At 37.3% G+C, this 21,047-nt stretch overlaps 1 protein-coding gene and 1 non-coding gene across 2 annotated transcripts; both read right to left on the bottom strand.

Annotated features, from left to right (window-relative positions):
* Positions 1 to 363: 363 nt before the first annotated feature.
* On the bottom strand, positions 364 to 469 carry LOC119797192. Its single transcript, XR_005282559.1, has one exon. It is a non-coding gene; the product is annotated as a U6 spliceosomal RNA (small nuclear RNA).
* Positions 470 to 2,514: 2,045 nt separating this feature from the next.
* LOC119797185 (cytochrome P450 4V2-like) lies at positions 2,515 to 20,420 on the bottom strand. The gene is made up of 11 exons (XM_038306146.1): positions 20,135 to 20,420; positions 19,915 to 20,027; positions 16,861 to 16,946; positions 16,353 to 16,543; positions 14,229 to 14,298; positions 14,016 to 14,142; positions 13,735 to 13,908; positions 13,535 to 13,637; positions 12,651 to 12,785; positions 4,887 to 5,066; positions 2,515 to 4,796 (listed from the first exon to the last, which is right to left on the bottom strand). The coding sequence occupies exons 1-11, from the start codon at positions 20,325 to 20,327 to the stop codon at positions 4,624 to 4,626; spliced, it is 1,545 nt and encodes a 514-aa protein (XP_038162074.1). The 5' UTR covers positions 20,328 to 20,420; the 3' UTR covers positions 2,515 to 4,623.
* Between the last annotated feature and the right edge of the window lie 627 nt (positions 20,421 to 21,047).

Below are 21,047 nucleotides of genomic sequence, written 5' to 3'. Positions count from 1 at the left end.
TGCATCCCCTTGGGAAGGGGTTTGTCTGCCATTGTGCCTCGCCCGAGGAGCAGTGTGGGGTTTAAGATCTTGCTCAGGTCATACTCACAAGAGTGGCAGTGGGGCTTGAATTTAGAACCTCTGGATTACATGCACAATGCCCTATCCACTAGGCCACCACTACCCTTAAAAAGTATGTGGTGTCACTTAAATTGATGTCGAATGGAGAATGCAGGCATTGATCCTGCTACCCTATGATGCTGAGCAAGCACTTTACCATTTTAGCTAATTCCCCATCCAAGCAAACAAGCTAGCCAGGAGTTGAAGCTAGATTTTTCTAAAACATAGTCAGACGCGTTATCTATTGCGCCATTAGTCCTAGCTCAAAATGAGGAATGCTTCACGAATTTGAATGTCATCTTTGTGCAGGGACCATGCTAATCTTCTCTGTATCGCTCCAATTTTAGTATATACTAAATAAACTACAAGTAAACAGAGTAGAGAACTTTGCAATTATACAATTGATACTAAAGCAACTGTGCTTACTTCTATGCCATGGTGACTATATAAGTCAACTTCAAACTGGACAGTTGAGCCAGTTGACTTCAAAGTTGGATGCTAATAATCTAACAGGTTGCCTTGGGAAGAGAGAGAAACAAGGGACAGAGTGTCTTCTCATTAATCTTTTACTTTTTAAGTTGTCCTTCCATCAGATTTAAGACTCTGTGCTCTTTCCAGATTTATATTACATTTTCCTTCATCTATTTATTCCCGGCAAATATCTCTTTTTACTTTCCTTTTACTCTCTTCATCCTCATTTCCCTTCCTTAATACTCACTGGACAGTACAGACATTATTTGGGTGTTTATAGAGGCATTGATCTAATGGAAAATATGACCAGAAACTCCAGAATGACCAGAGTCTAAGTCAGGCCTAATGCCTAACTTCAAAACCAAGTTGCTGCAAAACAGAACTATTTCAACATTTCCTTTCGATTTTCAGAACTTTCAGATGCTAAATGGAGGTGGGACCTTTAGGAACAAAGGATTAGCTTCCCTGATGTGTACCTGGCTGCAACAAAATAATTCCCTTGCTGTGTACAACAAGCTTGGCCAGTAAACTTACCCCTGTATTGTACTGTTTTCAGTCACTGAATAAAATGTAACAACACTGCATCTAACCACAATGTTCCATTTGAACCTCCTGCATCATCTGATGTCACCACAGGAAAACTTGACCTTAGAAGACAACTTTATATCCTCCCATTTGGAACGAGGCTGGTGCATGCAGTCAACACCAAGTTAAGCCAGGCATAAACTGTGCGATATTCTCAATAGTTATACTCAGCTATAGCTCAAACTGTACAGCGAAACTGCAGGATTTAAAAGGTCACAGCTCACAATGCATCTTATACTGTACAGCCCAACGCTCTGATGCAACCTACTGGCTCACAATATACGTCCAAAAACGCTTATAGCTCTGCATAAACAGCAGGATTTGTCCACGAACCCCTTACGAGGGCCGGCTGAATTTCCAACATGTTTGATGCTGGTCTTGTAAAGTTTTTGTTCAGTTAAGCTGCTATATTATTTAGACACCAATCTTGGGGCTATAGCCTTGGCCACTCTATAGTTTTCAAAATAATAGAAATAGAAGTATAGAAATTAAACTTTATTGATCTCACAATGGAGAAAAATTAACTCTGCACTTAACCCATCCTCTTTTGGGAGCAGTGGGCTGCCACTGTGCAGCGCTCGGGGAGCAGTGCAGGGTTAAGGGTCTTGAGAACTGAAAGGGTCAGAGAACCCTAGCCTGCACTCTGATTCTCTGAGCAAGACCCTTAACCCTGCACTGCTAAGGGTCTTGCTCAGAGAACCAGAGTGCAGGCTTTGGGGATCAAACCAGGTACTTGCAACCTTCTCAGAGCACAAGCACTCTGTTCTAACCACTAGGCCAACACTTCCCAAACACTCTGCTTGCCCAATGGGTCTTTTACTGGAAGATGAAAAAGCAACTGTTAAAAAGGACAGGTGCTGACATGAGCTTTTCTTGCATTGTTGCATTAACTGAAAAAATGAAAGTGAATGTACATAACTCAGAAAAAAAAAAAAAAGACTCTGGTTTCTCTCATTAAAACCCCTACTCAATAAGTGGTCTTTTTTTCTTTTCTTTTCTTTTATTGTTTTAGAATCACACCCTCAAAACATTTTCATGATTTTAAACGAGTTAACCAAAAACAAAACAGGCAGACTTCTTTTTTTGTTGTGGACAACATACTAACAACAACTACGGTAACAAGATTGTCTCTCTGCTCTGGCTACACTACTGAAATGATACATTGCTGCCGCTCTCTGGTCATCAGTTTCAGTTGCAGTGAACTGCATGTTTGAGAAGTTTGAGCAGAGTTAAATAATCATTGTTTTATGAACGTATCCCTCTTAACTCTTAAATTAGAAGACCTTACCTCGCCCACTGAGAAGAAGGTCATATGTGTTTTAATGCACTGAGCTCAATTTGAAAGAAAATGGGAAAATCAATCATCATATTACTTTATAAAAATGTTTCATTATTTTTAATCTGATTCAAATGGGTCTCTCACTTAAAATTGACCCTGCATTAGACTGGATGATGCCTCTTATTATACAGCTTATTGTTATTGCAGCATTACCATGTCCCATACTCTGGATGATCCATTTACCACCATGGCATGGTCTTTTTGTTTACCTGCTAAGTTCAAATGCTGCTTCACGTTTAAAAAAGTTGCTGCATAAAAGGGAAAGTCCATTGGTTGTGGAAAACCTGCCTTGTTACAGAACAAAAGAAAACTGAGACAATAGTCCTCAAGTACTGTAGACCTGTTACCCTGACATTCCATATCACCAAGATATGGAATGTCTTAGTGATACCTGTTGGTTCACCTGAGCACGGAAAGATGCAGCTATCAGGGCCACTGCAGTTTATTTATCAGAGTAGAGTTGGAGTTGAAGAAACTATCATACATATCTGTTTTAACAAACTAAGTGTAATTTAGACAAGGCAGTCTACAGTGTGAGAAAATTCCTGTCTTTTTCTTTGATTTCTTTAGTACAATTAACACGATTCTGCCTTATTATGTCAGAAACTCCACAAGACTCATATGGAGGCATCAGCAATTGCCTGGATTAAACACTAACTGAAAAACAGCCTGCAGTTTGTGAGACTAAAGGGTTCCCCCCAAACACCACACATAGTTTAGACTTTGGTTTATAGGCTAAATCTGGCCGGTCCATCACAGTCTTGATTTAGTGCAGAAATAGTTGTTAAAAATTGGAATGTGTTTTGTCTATCCGATTGTGTCCCACTTTAGTCCAATAACAGACGTTTAAAAATGACTTTGCAACGTCTTTCCAATGATCTGAAAATTATGACCTTTCACTTTTCAACCAAATGTAGACATTGTTTGGACGTAAATCATGTCATCTTTTCAATGTCTTTTAAACCAGTTTTTGCTTGGTGGGCTAATTTTCTAATCAAGTAGTGTCAAGAAACATGTTTTTTTTCCCTGTCGTGCTCTGCCTGGCTCATTTCTGCAGACTCTCCAACAGACAGGTGGTTGCCGGGTTGGGCTTGTCATCTCTCAGCAAGAGATGGCATACCTGCTCCTGAGCATGGTTGTTTTACTGAATAGCTGTCACTTAGATTCCGGCAACTCTTTTACATTATTCAGATTTTATTGCTGACTTCATCCTGAGTTATGCTTCTTCCACTAGTTCTTGTGCATACACAGTCTCACTGGGCTACCCTCTGTCTGGCTTTGCAGAATCTCTTAAGATGAATGTGTACCTTAGTCCTGTAATCATGTTCATGGTAAACAATGAGGCTGGATTGTATGGGGCTGCCAGTCTGCCTCTATGCATATTTGCATATTTCCAGTGTTAAATATTTGTTTTATGTAGAGGAAACTATACCAGTCTGTGACAGAGTTTAGTTTCTTTGGTTTCTTCCTGCCCTGCGATGGACTGGCGACCTGTCCAGGGTGTACCCCGCCTGTCGCCCGCAGACAGCTGGAGATAGGCCCCAGCACCCCTCACGACCCCGCTTGGAATTAAGCGTGAAAGAAAATGGATGGATGGATGGTTTCTTCCCAGTGCTTATTACTCTACTGTTCCAGCCCAATCATCGCTGAATTCTGCTCATCTGACTAAGAATTCTTAAGTATTATCTAAAAGTAATAATGCAGCATTATTTGAAGGCTGGAAACCAGACCAATAATACTCAGAAATAGTTCCACTCATGTCACATGTCTGTATCTTAAACATTTGGTAATGCAAGAAATTTTCAAACAGAATTACAAGAAATACTTGTGCAAGGTCAAATAACAAGAAGTCACTCATATTCCATTAGCAGTACCAGCCACAAAATGCAGAACTATACAAAAGAAATGTATTCTAAGCAATCAAATGTTTGCTTAGAATACAATATGTTTTTTTAGATTATCATACTATTAGAGGCAGAGCAGCTAAATTACCCAGTAATGTTATTTCGTATTCCACTATTAGAGATCTTTGTTTGATACATTTTCTGCTATTTGGATTATTTAAAATCACACACACACAAAAAAATGCAATGAATAAATGAATCTTAATAATTGAGCCAATGCTGATTTTATGGAGGAAGTGGTTCTCTCTTTTCCAGTTTGATCCAAATGCCCTGCTCTGGTCGCAGGATGAGTTCCCCCACTGGGCGAATTTCCTCACGTTTCTGACAGGCCTCGACATTGAAGTTACGCAGAATGGATGCCAAAAGAACTTTTTCTTCCATCAATGCAAAACGCTGACCTGAAAATCCGAGTACAAAACAAATTTAAAAAAACACATATGACCCTTATGTAGGTTGATTAATTGAACCCCAGAATTTCCTTTTCCCACCTATGCAGTTGCGGAGTCCAGCAGAGAAGGGGACATATGCATACGGGGGCCTTCCAACTGAATTCTCAGGAAAAAAACGCTCAGGCCGGAATTCCTCTGGTTCTGGAAAGTATCGTGGATCACGGTGAAGAGTGTATGTAATGATGATCGCATTTGCTCCTTTGGGGACGTTGAAACCATCTAGAGTAAAAGCAAAAACCAATTACATTCATGGATTATTAAATGTATAAGAACATTTCACAATGTTAAATTAAATTATTTCCTGCTGAAGTTAAGCACCTGCTGTCTATTTCAGAATTAGTCCAATGAAGCAGGTAAAAGTTGAAGGGTTATAGTATGAATATCACTGTGTTTAGCTTGAAAACATACAGTATATGTTTGTGGCTCTTATTCTGATGAAACAAAGTAAGTATTTTATAGATTACCTGAATAAGCTGACTAAGACTCTTTAAGCTGTACAACAACTTAGTTATAAAATAATAAATAAAACCTTGTCACTTTGTTTGGCAGCCTTTAGAACTGATAACTTAAACAAAATGATTTGTAAACACGTTAAGAATTTTACTGCTGGATAACCGGCTAGCAATGCTAAATGTGACACACTCATGTGTATTCACATTATTTATTTGTTTGATTTTAATGATAATTTGTTTGAATTGTAGTAGCGCACTCACACCAGAAGGTGGCACATTACACACTGAGATGGCATATTGAGGTTATAGGCTCTGCTTTTTCAAGTGAGGCATGGAGAAACTTCACCTGTAGCTTGTCTCATTCATTCTCCTGTTTTACAGGTTAGTTAAAGAGTGTAAACCACATGAAATGGGTCAGAAAGTACTGTTGAGAAACACAGCTAAATGTGACTTTATAAATCAGTCAGTAAGCACTGCATTTTTGTTGAGTTTCGGGTATGTGGAAAGGTGTGAAAAAACGAAGTAAAGGCAATGCTCCTGGCGCCAGTGTTGATATACCATTCGGACAGATAAATATGGGTTTACTTATTATTAAAAAAGCATTAAGTGAAAGTTGAAATCTGAAGCTAAGCCTGCCAATATGCATGTTTCACTACCATGCAATGTATGAACCATTCAGCTAAACGGAGATAAAAGTAAAGCTAAGCTAATCTGACCAACAGGCCCAAAGCCTGGGTCTGTTACATATATTTAACATTTTTTTCCATGCTTATAAATTTTGCCAAGCTAAAAAGCTATTTCCAAGCCAATTGATAATTATTTAGTATTAGCTAAATTTAATGTAAACTATTCAAACTTGGACTGGCTTATTGTACATATATTACAAATTCTTTAAAAAAAAGTTTTTGATTTTGGAAAACAAATATAACGGCCCTCAGGACAAAGATTATTTTTTAGGGATCTATTTTATATCTAAGGAAGCGGATAACTTCACAAACCACCCAAAACATAAGCTTGAAACCAAGGGTGTAACTTTGTGACTAAAGTTGGTAGGGACACTCTGTAAGTTTGGCAGAGATGGCAAAAGTACTCGATTTCCGTACTTGAGTAAAAGTACAGATACTTGTGTTAAAAAATACTCTGGTAAAAGTGGAAGTACTGATTAAACTTCTTTACTCAAGTAAAAGTAACAAAGTACAGGCTTACAAATTTACTTAAAGTATAAAAGTAAAAGTAGAAACCACTTTTTTCATGCCGTTGCCTACATTTTAGATGGATGTCTGCCAATAGGACAAGATCTCCGTTGTGTTCATTTTCAATCATCTCGTCGTCCATACTGCTATGCTAACGCCACCGCCACCAAGCTGCAATGATTTGCCGTGAATAAGTAACGCCGAATCTGTCGATTCATCTTGTAGCGGTGCGTCAAATGCAACGTAGATTCCCATCCAATTAGATTGAATTTGGTATATAATAATAATAACGGTAACTCCATTGAAATGATTCAAAACTAAAGTAACGAGCCAATTTTTTAAAATGTAAGGAGTAGAAAGTACAGATATTTGTGTAAAAATGTAAGGAGTAGAAGTAAAAAGTCGCCATAAAAATAAGTAGTAAAGTAAAAATATCAGAAAAATCTACTTGAGTACAGTAACAAAGTATTTGTACTTTGTTACTTCCCATCTCTGAAGTTTGGGGACTGATGCTCCTACAGTTATAGAACCCAAAGGCCCTTATATTTTGTAATGGCTAAAAGTGAGTCCTGACAAAAATCCTCCTGCATGTTGACTTCAAAAACTTTGAACTTTTACATCATTTTGAAAAAAAAAAGTGAACTCTGTGTTGGACAACACTCTGATCCAGGGAACCATGGATAAATATGTTAAGTGATTTCTTAATGCGGCGCAGCAGATCTGCAACACAAAACAGAGGTAGGCTAGCTTTAATTTTCTGTAGCCTATGCAGTTATTTTCTATGTTGTTGTTCTATGAAACCAATGGTTTCAAACATTATTTTCAGCATGTAAAAAAAAAAAAATGCACCGGTGGCACAGCAGAGCCGGCACACAGAATAAGTTACATAGACCTACTGTAGGCTATCAGAGTTATGTCTGCACACTGTGCACTACTGTAATTGGATTATGCATTACTTTCAAACTTTATTTTCAGACTCGTTAAAAAAATGAACTGGCAGACGCACAGCACATATTAAGCTACCAGAGTTATATCACAGAGCAATATACTGTACTTAAACTTGCATGGTATTGTATTTAAATTAAGTAAATGCAGAAGCTATCCATTTCATTTTATTTTTTATCACTGAAAAGAATAACATGAAGAAGTCTAATAATATACAGTATAGCAATAAACGCATGTTCCATATTCCAGTCAGTCTGTTTCATCCTTAACTCTGCAGCTGTCTCTGCTTCTGTGTCTGTGCTCTGCTGAAAACATAACATGAAGATATCTACTAATATAATGATGCTAAAGAAACTAAGTTACCATCACCACAGCATAATTTTTAAATTTAGGAAATATTTTCATGTGGGGATGTCTAGAACCTCTGCAGTCTGATATATTTCTTTTCAATAAGAAAATTACATTTTAACAAATTCTTATCTGTAACTCTGAGGAACCGAGCTGTATAGCTTTTTTTTTTTAACTGGTAAAGAAGAACACAACATTAAGATTCTATATTTTGACAAATCCACTGTATTATGATTCTAACTTGCTAAGTATAAACTTACTCTGTTAAAGTTCATTGCTGAAAATGTTCTGTATGTGTAACGGCTTTTTGGATCCCTTCCCTCTCTTTAACCAACCCGTCATCTATCTTTTAATTCCAATTAAAAGACAATGTAGCTTCCAGTTTAATTTCATTCAGCGTTGTTGTCCCTCTTCCAATAACTTGGTTACTACATATCCAGTGAATTTCCCCAGCCAATCATATTTAGTTAGGTCTTCTGCTGGCGGCAAATTCAAAACACAGGCAGATCGGTGACATTTCACAAAATACAGAACCATAATGAAAAGCTCACTGATTGAGAGGTAGCACTCCATATTATAGTGTTGTTGTTAGCCGTTTTTCTTTTTTACCTGGGACCAGTTTCAATCATATTCAGTTGACTTATGAGGTTTATAGTTATATTAATGTTTTGTTTTTATGATCAGAGATGAATAGACTATAGATTTACCAGTGCATGACTGCCATTTTTTGCTAATGTCTATAGCAATGCTAGCATGAGCGTCTCCCTTTCCTCTAGCTGCTCAATTCGCCATTACTCTAAAAAGGTTGCCCATAGTGGCTAGGGTTGTCACGATACTAAACTTTTCAACTCGATACCGATACTAAGGAAAATATTCGATACTCGATACCATTTTCGATACCACAAGGATAAAAACAAAGACTCCAAAATTCAACAGAAATATTTTCATTAATAAATAAAATCCAATAAATAAATACAATAAACAATAAGAACAGTATTTTGAGGTTGTATGCTGTGAACAATATTAAGCAGCTTGATAAAAAACTTATAAAATCAAAATTAAGTGTTCCTTCCTTGGCTATGCTTTGCACACATAACAATGACACTAGCCAAACCAGTTAACAAAGAAAAATAATTCTCAGCAGCTGCACCTCTTACAAAAAAAAGACTGAAACACAGTGTTCTGAAAGTGCATTGTCCTCTATTCTGCACTTTAGATGAATGACTGCTTAGGTGCCACTGGTGGTGGCACTGTATCGATACTTTTAAAAACGAGTATTGTATCCCGATACAACGTTTCAGTATTGATACTTTTTTGAGTATCGATGCTTTTGACAACCCTTATAGTGGCAAATTAAGTGGTCAGAACCCTCCTATTCCCCAGCTCAAAGATATGCAATGACATTTCCCCGGTAGGTGGGACGCAAGAGCAGCGGGAGAGAGAGAGAAAAAACTAGCTGAAAACGCTGTGAATACAGACAAATGCACCCATCCCAAGATACTCTTGGCTAAAGTAAATGAGTAGAAAGCAAAACAAATGTGCAAATTATTGGTGAGCACTGTCCCCACCAGTCCCTCAGTTACACGTGTTCACGTCAACAATAACAAACTCGAGTGAGAGAGAGTTGTGGCAGCAGAGAAGTGTACGATTCATTACTGTATGTATGTATATTGCTGTAGACTGCTAGAAAATCCCTCATGACAAAAGAAGCCACAGACTAGCTTTCAGTGGCAGAATGCTTTACTAGGAGAAGTCTGGTGCTGAAGAGGAATGTTATTTTGATGTAAAGTTTAGAGCTTTCAAACACTGGACTGTGAGAAAAAATTATGAAAATAAAAAGCTGTAATTTCCACTAAGGCTTAATGATTAATCTTGAATTACATTTAAGACAAGCTTCCCTGTTCTGAACAATTTTATGCTCAGTTATGATTACACCAAATATATCTAATATACACATCCAAGAGCTGTGACAAAGAATATTTTGCTAATGTCTTACGCTTATTAATTTTTTTACTATTATTCAACTGCTGTTATCACAAATCTATAATAAAGTAGAAGTTATAAATCCATGGTAGCAGGACATGAGCTGCTGTTGAATGAATTTAGATGAAAGTGTTTAGGCCCAGTGCAAGTTCAGATTTAATCCTAATTGTTGATCTACTTGGTGATAACTTACATAAAGCTGTCCTACGTAGGGTGACAAGACTTCCTCTTTTGTCCTTTGTTTTAGACCTAAAAAAATGTATGAATTTCAGAATCATCCGGGATTTTCGTCGACTACCAAAATCCCGGTAACAACGCTAGACTGGACATTCCCCCACACTAGTCCTACTTGTTCATCCCCATTTTCATTTACCAGTGGTGAGTATGACATATTGGAAAAACTGCAAATCTTCTTTTGGAAAGTAAGTTTGTATGAGCGATGCAAACAGCAACTTTTAGACAGAGCGTGCACGGAGAGAAATGGGGCCGTGATGCTCTCACACACATTTAATAGGAGTTCCCTCTTGAGAGCAAGTACAGGGGTGTGCATGTGCATTTGATAGTGGAGACTGCAGGTCTTTTCAAAAACTCTGTAAAATCTTTCACTATACCTTTGAACATTCCATACAATCTAAATTTGCAGACGAATGGGCAAAAATATCTGTCCCTGCATTTGCAAAGCTGGTAGACTTACCTTAAACAACTTGCAGGTATTAACAATGAGAGTTGTTTCATATTTTTATTTTTATTTTACCTTGACCAGAGGTATCTGGTCAGAGCTCTGCTTATCTCTACAGAGCTCAGTAATAAAGACTACTCCCTAAAGATAATACAATTGCTCTTTAGTGCCCAATTGCAAGTAGAAATGTATCAGTTATATCACTGTAATGCAATAAACGCACACCCAAATTTTTTCAGAGACTGTCTGTAAGACTATCTGCAACATTCGCTCATAGTCAAACATAGTCAATAGTCAAACTTTAATAACAGAAAATAGTCTGCAGCAGAAAATGAAGCAGAGAAACTCAAATTGTGGCATGCAGTTACATTTGTCTTTCCTCCTCTTTTACCTAAAAAAACAAATAAAAAAATAAGATGTTCAACATAAATTATTCTTCCAAATTTTCTATCAATTTCTTAGCTCTTCTTGAGGCTTTTATGCTGCATTGCAAATTTATATTCATTACGAGATAGATTTGTATCCAAAAGAGTGATTAGTTTAACAGATTTTCCAGCAGAGCAAATTTGATGTAGCAAAACAAAGCAGAAGCAGCTTTTAAAATAATTCAATAAGTGCCTGTTTTATTCAGGAAAAAATGCATCTACAAAGCCTGGCTATTTATCTTTCTGCTTATTTCATGCACATTTGTCTGTTAGTTTTACGCGCCTCATGGAATATGTGGCTTAACAAACTGAATATGAAGGGGAACACTCATGTAGAAAGTTCATAACTTCAGATTCTAGGTCTGGATTCAGTGACTGTTTTGGTTTAAAGCTCCAAAGATTCTGAATTCATAGGGTCTGGAACCTGGTCTTCTAAAAGAAAGCAGTTAATAGTTAGATGTAATATTTAAAAAAAAATGATAAATAATTAATAAATATTTACTCCGTTGCTATGTTAAAAAGTGGTTAGTAACGCTCTAACCAGTAGACTTTGGACTTTTATTTGTCCCCAAGGGGAGAGTCTTTTCCACATACACAGAGCTCGTTTACACAAAGACATTAAAAAAAGACACCACAGTGAACACCAACACCAGCAAAAGTACAAGACATGATACGAGACATGACACACTCAACGGGGCCTGTTGTTTAAAAAGGTGATGGCTGCAGGGATCAGGCTCCTGCCAAAACGGGCCCTTCTACACCTGAGTGCCCTGTACCTCCGTCCAGAGGGCAGGGGTATGAGGTAGTCCAGTATCAGGTTTATTTTTCAGTGATAGTGTGTTTAGAGTTATCAATAAGAAAAAGAAATAGAATAAAGTTAGGGCCTCTTTGCTGGGGGCCATCCAGTCCCTGTACAAGTGGAGCAGAAGGTTGGTCAGCATTGCCGCCATTAAGTCAGATTTCTAGGTGCAGCCAAGGGCCCAAGTGAGTCTGGTTTGTGGACGGATATTCTCCCTGCTTTTTGCATATGACGTGGTTCTGCTGCTTAAAGTGGAGGAGTTTAAGTATCTTGGGGTCCTGCACATGAGGATGGGAGAATGCAGCGAGAGATCGATACATGGATGGGTGCAGCTGCCGCTGCCATTATAGGTCACTGCAAGTCTGTTGTGATGAAGACAGCTGACAAAAAGGCACTTAGATTCCTGTTTTTACCTTTAGTTCACTTAGATAGACTTAAGGTAAAATATTGTTTTTGTTATTATACTAAAATCATTGGACTCCCCACACCCAACCTCACAGACACAAACCCACAGGCCATTGGACGTGTTTCACTCTCCATAGAACTAGACCCCACTCACCCACTACAGGACTACCTCATACCCCTGCCCTCTGGACGGAGGTACAGGGCACTCAGGTGTAGAAGGGCCCGTTTTGGCAGGAGCCTGATCCCTTCAGCCATCACCTTTTTAAACAACAGGCCCCGTTGAGTGTGTCATGTCTCGTATCATGTCTTGTACTTTTGCTGGTGTTGGTGTTCACTGTGGTGTCTTTTTTTATGTCTTTGTCTAAACGAGCTCTGTATTTGGAAAAGAATCTCCCCTTGGGGACAAATAAAGTCTAAAGTCTAAAAGTCTAAAGTCTATTATTTATATTTCTTAATTGAATTGGTAAAGGATAAAGTGACCCAATCCAGCTAACACAGTTGCAAATAATAATTGTTACGGGGGTTACTTCAAGGTTGCTTGTCTTGTGTAGGTTACTTATCTTGTGTAACTTACTAATATTGCAGTCATCACAGAGGCTTCGGGCGAAGAAGGGCACAGAGGGAAACAGCCGCAGAGCTTCTTTAATGACACATTCCAGGTATTTTAGTTTCTTTAGGTCTTCTGTATTAATGGGTCGGCCCGATGCACCTTTGCACAGTAATCAAGAAACAGGAAACATTAGTAAAGGTTTTTTTTTTAAATACACATTCACGCTAAATAACCTTGTGCGTATTATAAGCCTTAAACTATGTCATACTGACACAGTGATTATTTTTGTTTCTTTTAATGCCCATCTAACAAACTAAATTGCTTTGTTTAGGTCAGCAGAGAAAAAAACTTCCTGCTGTGTTTTTGTCTAATAAGACGTAATCAATTAGTCAATTTCAAATTTGATTTTGGAGCCTACATTTTATTTTCTTTACAGCCACCCACTATCACCACCATCATTCCCAGTTAGTACTTTGTACTAGCACTAGAACTTCAGCTGGCAGTCTTCTGAAGCATGTTTCTACAAGCACTGCGTGCCTATAGACTGGAATGAAATGAAACTTTAGTGCACAGGAAATAATTATAGCATAATAAAGCCTTGTGTTCTTCAGGGCATATTTAGTTCATTGAGTTGATACAACATTTGCATTCAAAGTACCTCAAAGGTTTACTTTCCTTAACTGAAGAAAATTAGCATGAAAGCATTGTACATTATTACAGATAACTGTGAAATGTGTTTGTTTGTTTTATGAGAAAAACTAAATAAATATTAGCAAAAGGTGTTTTATAGCTGTTAAACGTAAGAGAGGGCAAATTAGTCTGAATAAAGATGAGTAAAAACCCTTTGGACTGGAATATTAAACAAGCTATTAAACGAAGAAGAGAAGGATGAGCCATGTCAATGTTACCAAACACTTCCTGCAGCTCTTGCTGAACTTTTCGTTGCACCTCTGGATGGCTTCCAATCAGATGGAGGGCCCAGTTCATGGAGGCAGCCGTGGTGTCATGACCCTGAAAAAAGAAGTGTTAAGTGCATTTCCAGCTGTGTAGGTTAATTTTTTTCTGTTGTAACAAATCTTTATTTTTAGCTGCAAGTCTCTCCACTAACCTCAAACATAAAGGTGTCCACTTCCTCTTGAATGTCCTGATGGGTCAACTTGTTTCCATCTTCATCTGTGGTCTTCAGGAGCATGTCTAGAAAGGCCTGTCGCTTCTTCTTGAAATTTTCGGAGTCGCTGTCTGATTCAATGTAGGACAAGTTTTCAGACCTTTCCTTTATTACCTGCACATAGAGATTGTTATGGTTTCTATTGGAGTGTCCAATTTCTGCATGAAGGAATAAAAAAATGCATCTTATTTTAAACTATCCACTTAACCGGGCTAACTCACTTTATAGGTAAAAGAATGGAGGATCTTCAGTGTCTTGTCATGCTTCTTACCCTCACCAAAGAAGTAGTAAATAAAGTCAGGCCAAAACCAGGGTGTTCTTTGTCTGTGGCTGACAATATCACTCATCCTGGGGGTAAAAGATTGTGCTCAACCCTCTAAACAGATATTATTCTACTGAATATATAATTTTTTGAAAGGAAACAAAAAGCATACCTGTATACACACTTAACATACTCAGATTCAGAATCGCTCTGTGCGTAAATCTTTCTTCCCATTGCAGTTTCTGCACAGAGAGCAAAGTTCAGCATCACACTAACACACACACATATCTTTACTTTTTTTGAATAGAATTGAAAAATATAATTAAGCAGTATATGAATGCTAAACATACATCCCAAAACCATAATAAATTGTGTAATAAATTACAATAAAAATGTTCTACAAAACTACTCAACATATATTTACCTGAAAATAGTGCAAAAACAAATTAAAGAACTCGAGAGTGTTTAAATAATTCAGGATATCAGCATATCACCTAGATCCCAGTGGTGCACTGCCTGCTATTACCCACTCTTGCCTGCACCTCCAAGGTGGGTGCAACTAAAGTAAAACCCATTTTGTTATTTGTTACTTCAGTGGCTTGGTTAGAAATTTAGAAATAATTTTTAACTAAGCCAATATTATTTAATATAACCTTTAGATACTAAGGTAAAATGCAAATATCTGTGCTTGCATTCTATCAGTGATCTGTTTGGTCAAGAGTCAGAGCTGAACACTTAACAGCTTGATTACATGGAGATAGTTCTTCTGGTTTGGTTAATGATTAAAGGTTACCAATTCCAATTATAAAATTTAATTGGCCACATTTACTGGAGCTTAAATCAAACAACTGCTTTAAATGACTACATTCACTATTAAATTCAGTTAATAATTGTTACTTGATAATTAAAAATGTTCTTATTAAAGTCTGGTACAAGTTAAGAGCTACCTTTCCTCTTTATAAATCAATTAAGGTTTGCTTACAAGACTTTCCCTCTACATGCCCCACTTCAACCATAAGAGGTCAATTATTTAAAAACAAATCAATTAAATACAAATAAATGTTGAATTTTATTTAAATGAGCCAGCTAATCATTGACATTTTATGATTACGACTGCAGCCCTGTAAAATAAAAGCAAAGAAAGATTTTCACAGAGGCAGAATGGTAAAAATGGCATCAGGCAGAGAGTTAATTATTGGTTAATTACTTAGAATTTAGACTTGGACTTAGACAAATTTATTTTGTCATGTTGTATACACGAGTGTATATAAAAAGAAATTTCGTTTAAATCAGCTCTAGACAATTTCATTTTTTAAAGTGGAGCCTTGAAAACAGTAATAAATACATACAAATAAAAATACAATAAACATGTACCCTCCAACCTTCCATTTTCCGTCGCACTTATCACTGCTGGAGTCTCGAGAGTTGCTGGTGCCAATTGACCCCGCTGTCAATTGGCACCAGCATCACAGAGACACTCAAAGACACACAACCATGCACACACACACACACACACTCGCACCTTAGGAGAATTTAGAGAAACCAAATTAACCCAACAGTCATGCTTTTGGACTGTGGGGGGAAGCTGGAGTACCCGAAGAGAACCCACGCACACACAGGAAGAACATGCAAACTTTATGCAGAAAGAACCCAGGCCAGAAATCAAACCCTGAACCTTCTTGCAGCAAGGTAGGCTGCACTTCCCACTGTGCACCCCACATTAAACATATACCTGTGAGTAAATTCAGACTTGGAAGATCTGTTTCTCAGGAACTTTAGAGTAGAGTGGTCAACAGCTTTAACTGAACAGGGTACCACCTTTTTTTTGGTTTTGTATCACAAATACTGGATCCAGTCAAGCAAATACACAGATGCAAAAGCATTGCACTGGGATGACTACAGTAGCAGCCATTCAAAATGGCTCTTCCCAGTCAAACTCCAGCCGAATGGCAGCCCACTGCTCTAACAACTAGGCCAAAACTCCCCACTAAAATAAAATAATCATGTTAGCAGGTCATCATGGGCCAGGAAGTCCAAGTGATCCCAGAAAACCTGTTCCCTCCTAATTTTCCCTTTTGTAAGTTCCTTCCTGTAGTTCCAATGCATCTATCACAAAGTGTTACAGATGAGTCATAAATAACACTCTTGTTTTGAATGCATAAAGTTTAACTAATTAGAACTACTTCCATCATGATACCAAGAGGAATGATCATGCAGTGTGGCTATACACAAGAGCTCCCTTCAAGTTTGTTTTCTACAGATCCGACTAATTTTTTTAAATGCTTCATCTACTCACCGCAGATAATGTCCAGTGCACAGAGGGTGATGTCACTGAAGCAGTTGAAAGAACCTTTTCCCACTTTCTTCTCCAGCTTTTCCACCAGAATTTCTGCCTGTTCGTTCATTACTTGCAGAAAGTCAGTCAGGATGGAAAAATGGAAGGTCGGTGTCAGAATCTTTCTTCGTTGTCTCCATTTTTTCCCAGTGCTGAAAAAAACACAGCCATTGTTTACTCAAAAGCAAACTAAATGAGTTGCAATAACTTTTCTGGTCAAACATCATAATACAAAAAACATCAATACAAATCATAAGATGTATTGAAACTACCTTTAGCTTTTTTTATAGGTTAGCTTTTTTAAATAGGTTAGCTTTTTAAATCCTGTTCTTTCAATGTCAATGTGTATCTCAAATCAGGCTGATGAGATGTTTTTATTTTGATATCATATTCATATCCTTCCAAATCTTTACTGTTATTTTTTCTGCTAAAAAGATTTATACAAGTCAAAAGAAATCAGCATCTGTACCTGGTTAAAAGGCCTGTTCCAAGCCAAGGATGGAGGAATTTGTATGCAAAAGCCTTGTCGAGGTGAACAGGGTTACTCAGAACTTTCTAGAAATGACATTTTGAGTAAGAAAAAATTGTAATTCACAGAGGTAGCACTAATCCACCACATTTGTTAAAAAACTTTATGAAAAACATGATTAAGTTAGGCAGAAAGCCTGAGAGACACTATTTAAAACAATGTTACGCAGTTAGATAAGGAACAAGCTGGGAGTAAATGTTGCTGCCACTGCAACTGAACATACATCAGCAGTGCAAAACTGGATCAAAGGTCTTGTTTGTCTTACTTTTTCTAACAACTTTTGTTCACAACATAACTACATAACAAAACTATAAACAAATAAATTGAAATGGACAGTAGAACCTCTCATAGCCTGCTGAAATCAATATAATGTAAAGGCTTGCAGCATCTAATTAATTGTAACTATTATTTATCTAAATTAAGAACATACCTTGTGTTTGTATAAATACAATAACAGTAACTAATTTTATGTTTTAAAATTCAAACATTTCCACAATCACAGTTGATCAGACTACCTTTAAATACCAGCTGGCTCCCCCATTGTTACACCTGGCAGTCTCACAGAATTGTTTTCCTGTTTGTGTTGTATGATGAATGCAGTGATACTGATGGTTTTCTGTTACCTGTTAGACTGAAGGTTTACCAGGTATGAGTTTTTTGTTTTTTTCAAATGACCTTAGGTGTCTTTTCAAATCAAAGTTTGTGCCACAATATTTATTTAAAAAAGGAACAACTGCATTTACCGGTACTTGTGATCAAATCTTTTAATTGCATCATGGTTGTATTACATAATGTAGATGACAATAAATATTGTGTGTATTTTGTGCTACTTCTAATTTAGCTTAAAAAGCAATTTTGTGAGGTCTATTCCTTAGGTCCTAAGGCTTAGGAGGACTAATGATTTTATGAAAAATAAGATCATTAGCACTCCTCTATGATTGGTTTATCACTGGAAGGTGAGGCAGCATCTGAGGTAGTCATGGAATCTGAACCGGGTTTAGACTGCTTTGGTCCAGTTGAACTTTCAGAGTTGGTCAAACTATTGTCTTCATCTAAGCCTTTAACTTGTATTTTAGATCCAGTTCAAACCAGGTTATTTAAGGAAATATTCCCTTTGATCTCATCCTCCATTTCAGATTAGAATAATCTCTCCCTGTCAGAGGGGTGTGTACCAAAGGCTTTTAAGGTTGCTGTAATTAAACCTTTACTTAAGAAACTGTCTCTTGACCTAAATTACTTGGTCAATTACTGACCTATATTCAATCTTCCTTTCTTATCTAAAATTTTTGAGAAAGTAGTTGTCAAACAAGTGTGCAACCACTTACACTATAATGAACTTTTTGAAGAGTTTCAGTCTGGCTTTAGGGCTCATCATAGCACTGAAACAGCTCTGGTGAAAGTCGTTATTGATATCCTCATGGCCTCAGATAACAGACTTATATCTGTACCTATCCTGTTATATCTCAGTCCTGTATTTGATACTGTTGATCTTAATATTCTTTTAGAAAGACTTGAATATTTTGTAGGAATTAAAGGTACAGCTCTAGACTGGTTTAACTCTTATCTATCAGATAGATTTCAGTTCTTGTTAATGACAAATCTTCTCCATGCTCAAGGGTTACCTGTGGAGTACTACAGGGGTCAGTGCTAGGACCAATTCTCTTTACTGTATATATGCTCCCAGTCGGTACAATTATTAGACAGCATGGGATTAATTTCCACTGTTACACTGTTGATGCTTAGCTATATCTCTCCAAAAATCCAGAGGAAGTTAACCCATTACATAGATTACAGGAATGTCTTGAAGACCTAAAAACCTGGATGACTCTTAACTTTCTGCTTCTGAATGTAGACAACACAGAAGTTATAGTCTTTGGACCAGATTCTTTGAAAAAGAAGCTGATTAGTCAGTCACTTCATTTGGATGGGATTAATCTGATTTCAGATAATAAAGTAAATAATCTTGGTGTTACTTCAAGGCTTGACTATTGTAACCGCTCACATTAGCTGGTTTCTGGCACGCTGGGGGAGGTTTTCTCTTCACAGATGAATGGCCAAACAATTTTGCGTTGTTGTCAAAAAGTTCGACTTTGGTTTGATCCTACCAGAGTACCTTATGTGTCTACCAGGTGGCTTGTGGCAAACGTTAAACATGACATTGTAAGGTTAATTTTAAGACATGGGTTTCTTCCATAAAGGCCAGATTTGTGCAGTATACAACTGAATGTTGTTCTATTGAGAGTGTCTTCCACCTCAGCTGTGAATCTCTACAATTCATCCAGACTGATCATGGGCCTCTTGGCTGCATCTCTGATCAGTGTTCTCCTTGTTTGAGCTGAAATTTAGAGGGATGGCTGGGTCTTTATAGATTTGCAGTGGTCTGATACACCTATTTAAATAATACTGCTTGCACAGTGCTTCTTGGGATGTTTAAAGCTTGTCAAATATTTTTGTATCCAAATTGGGCTTTAAACTTCTCCACGACAATATCTCAGACCTTCCTGGTGTTCTCCTTGTTCTTCATGATGCTCTCTGCACTTTAAAATTACTTTTGAGGCTATCACAGAGCAGGTGCATTTATACAGAGATTTGATTACAAACAGGTGGATTCTACTTATCATCATCAGTCATTTAGGTCAACATTGGGTCATCCAAAGATCCTCAGTGAACTTCTAGAGTGTTTGCTGCACTGAAAATAAAAGGGCTGATTAAATTGCACACCCCACTGTTCAGTGTTTTATGACTTGAAAAAATTTAAAATACCCTATAAATTTCGTTCTACTTCATGATCGTGTCCCACTTGTTTCTTCACAAAAAAAACACTGTTTTATATCATTAAATTTGAAACCTGAAATGTGGCAAAAGTTCGAAAAGTTCAAAGGGGTTGAATGCTTTTGCAAGACACCATATGTAATATCTAAATTTCAGTTTTGTTTTTACAATTGCCTAATTTACTCTGATGCACCTGTGTAATTAATTCTTCTGTGAACATACCTCAACTGTTTCAGCATGGAAGAGGACAACAAATGGAATTGGTCCAACCCAGATATTAAACAATGGTGCATCTCTGAACTCATATGTAAAGTTCACAATTTGACTGAAAAATTCTGAAACAAGATAAAAAGAGAGTTTGTAAAAAAAAAAAAAAAAAAAAAAGACACCTTGTTATAGTCATTCACGTTAGAGTTTGCTAATTGAAGAGTGCTTTTCCTACCTCCTGCATTGGTTTTGAACAACAGTGCATCTCCAATAAAGGGGTATGCTGAACCTGTCCCAGGAATAGATTTCATCTTGAACCATTTATGGAGATGACTGCTCAGCAGGTTGTAGGTAATGTAGGTCAGAGCTGCGATGAAAACGCTAACTCCAAGAAAGGGTAAACTGTAACTTCCCAGTAAAATTGCCATGTTTTTTTTTCTTCAACAGCATACACGTCCAGTTTGTTCAGTTATGAAATCAGCAGTAGCCTGTTGATGTGTCCTGCATATTAATAGGATGATACAAATGCACTGCCGTCACTGCTCCTCCCCCGTTTGGCCTATGCACCCATGGCTTACTGGGTAAAAGTTTCTTCAGTTTTACTGTGTTGTTTTTGGCTGTCAGGCAGACTGGTCAGTTTTTCTTCTTTATTACCGTAGAATATACTAGACCATACACAAAAGTTGATAAATTTACATAAATGCATCATGGAAAGTGAATATACTAGTCTTTATTTGCAGACATTATACAATAAATATGTTAACCATTCATGGTGCACTGCTGCAAGCTGGTACCAATCAAGAACTTTGTCCTGCTCATTATCTATTGCTATGATAGGAGCATGGACATTTTGATCCATATCATACCTGACTGGTTAATATGTAACTGAATTATCCCTGTGTAATTCCTATTTTATGACTTAAAACGTTGTGCTTGTTTCACACTTTATGGCTAATATATTTGCAGTGCAAATAAAATCCATGTTTAACAGCACCTTGGGGGCTTTTAGACTTCTCTCACGATAGTATGCCTCTATTTTAAACTGACAATAAGAAGTGTTTCATGCAGTCCATGCAAAAATATAAACTTGTACTTTTCCACATGCACTACTGGTTGTGTCATGGGTTTGATGTGAAATTATGTTTAAA

Source organism: Cyprinodon tularosa, unplaced genomic scaffold (assembly GCF_016077235.1).
Source record: "Cyprinodon tularosa strain WSP-4 unplaced genomic scaffold, ASM1607723v1 ctg573, whole genome shotgun sequence".
In the NCBI taxonomy this organism is placed as follows: domain Eukaryota; kingdom Metazoa; phylum Chordata; class Actinopteri; order Cyprinodontiformes; family Cyprinodontidae; genus Cyprinodon; species Cyprinodon tularosa.
The sequence above is the reverse complement of the archived record's forward strand: the minus strand, read 5'-3'. Positions and strand labels throughout refer to the sequence as shown.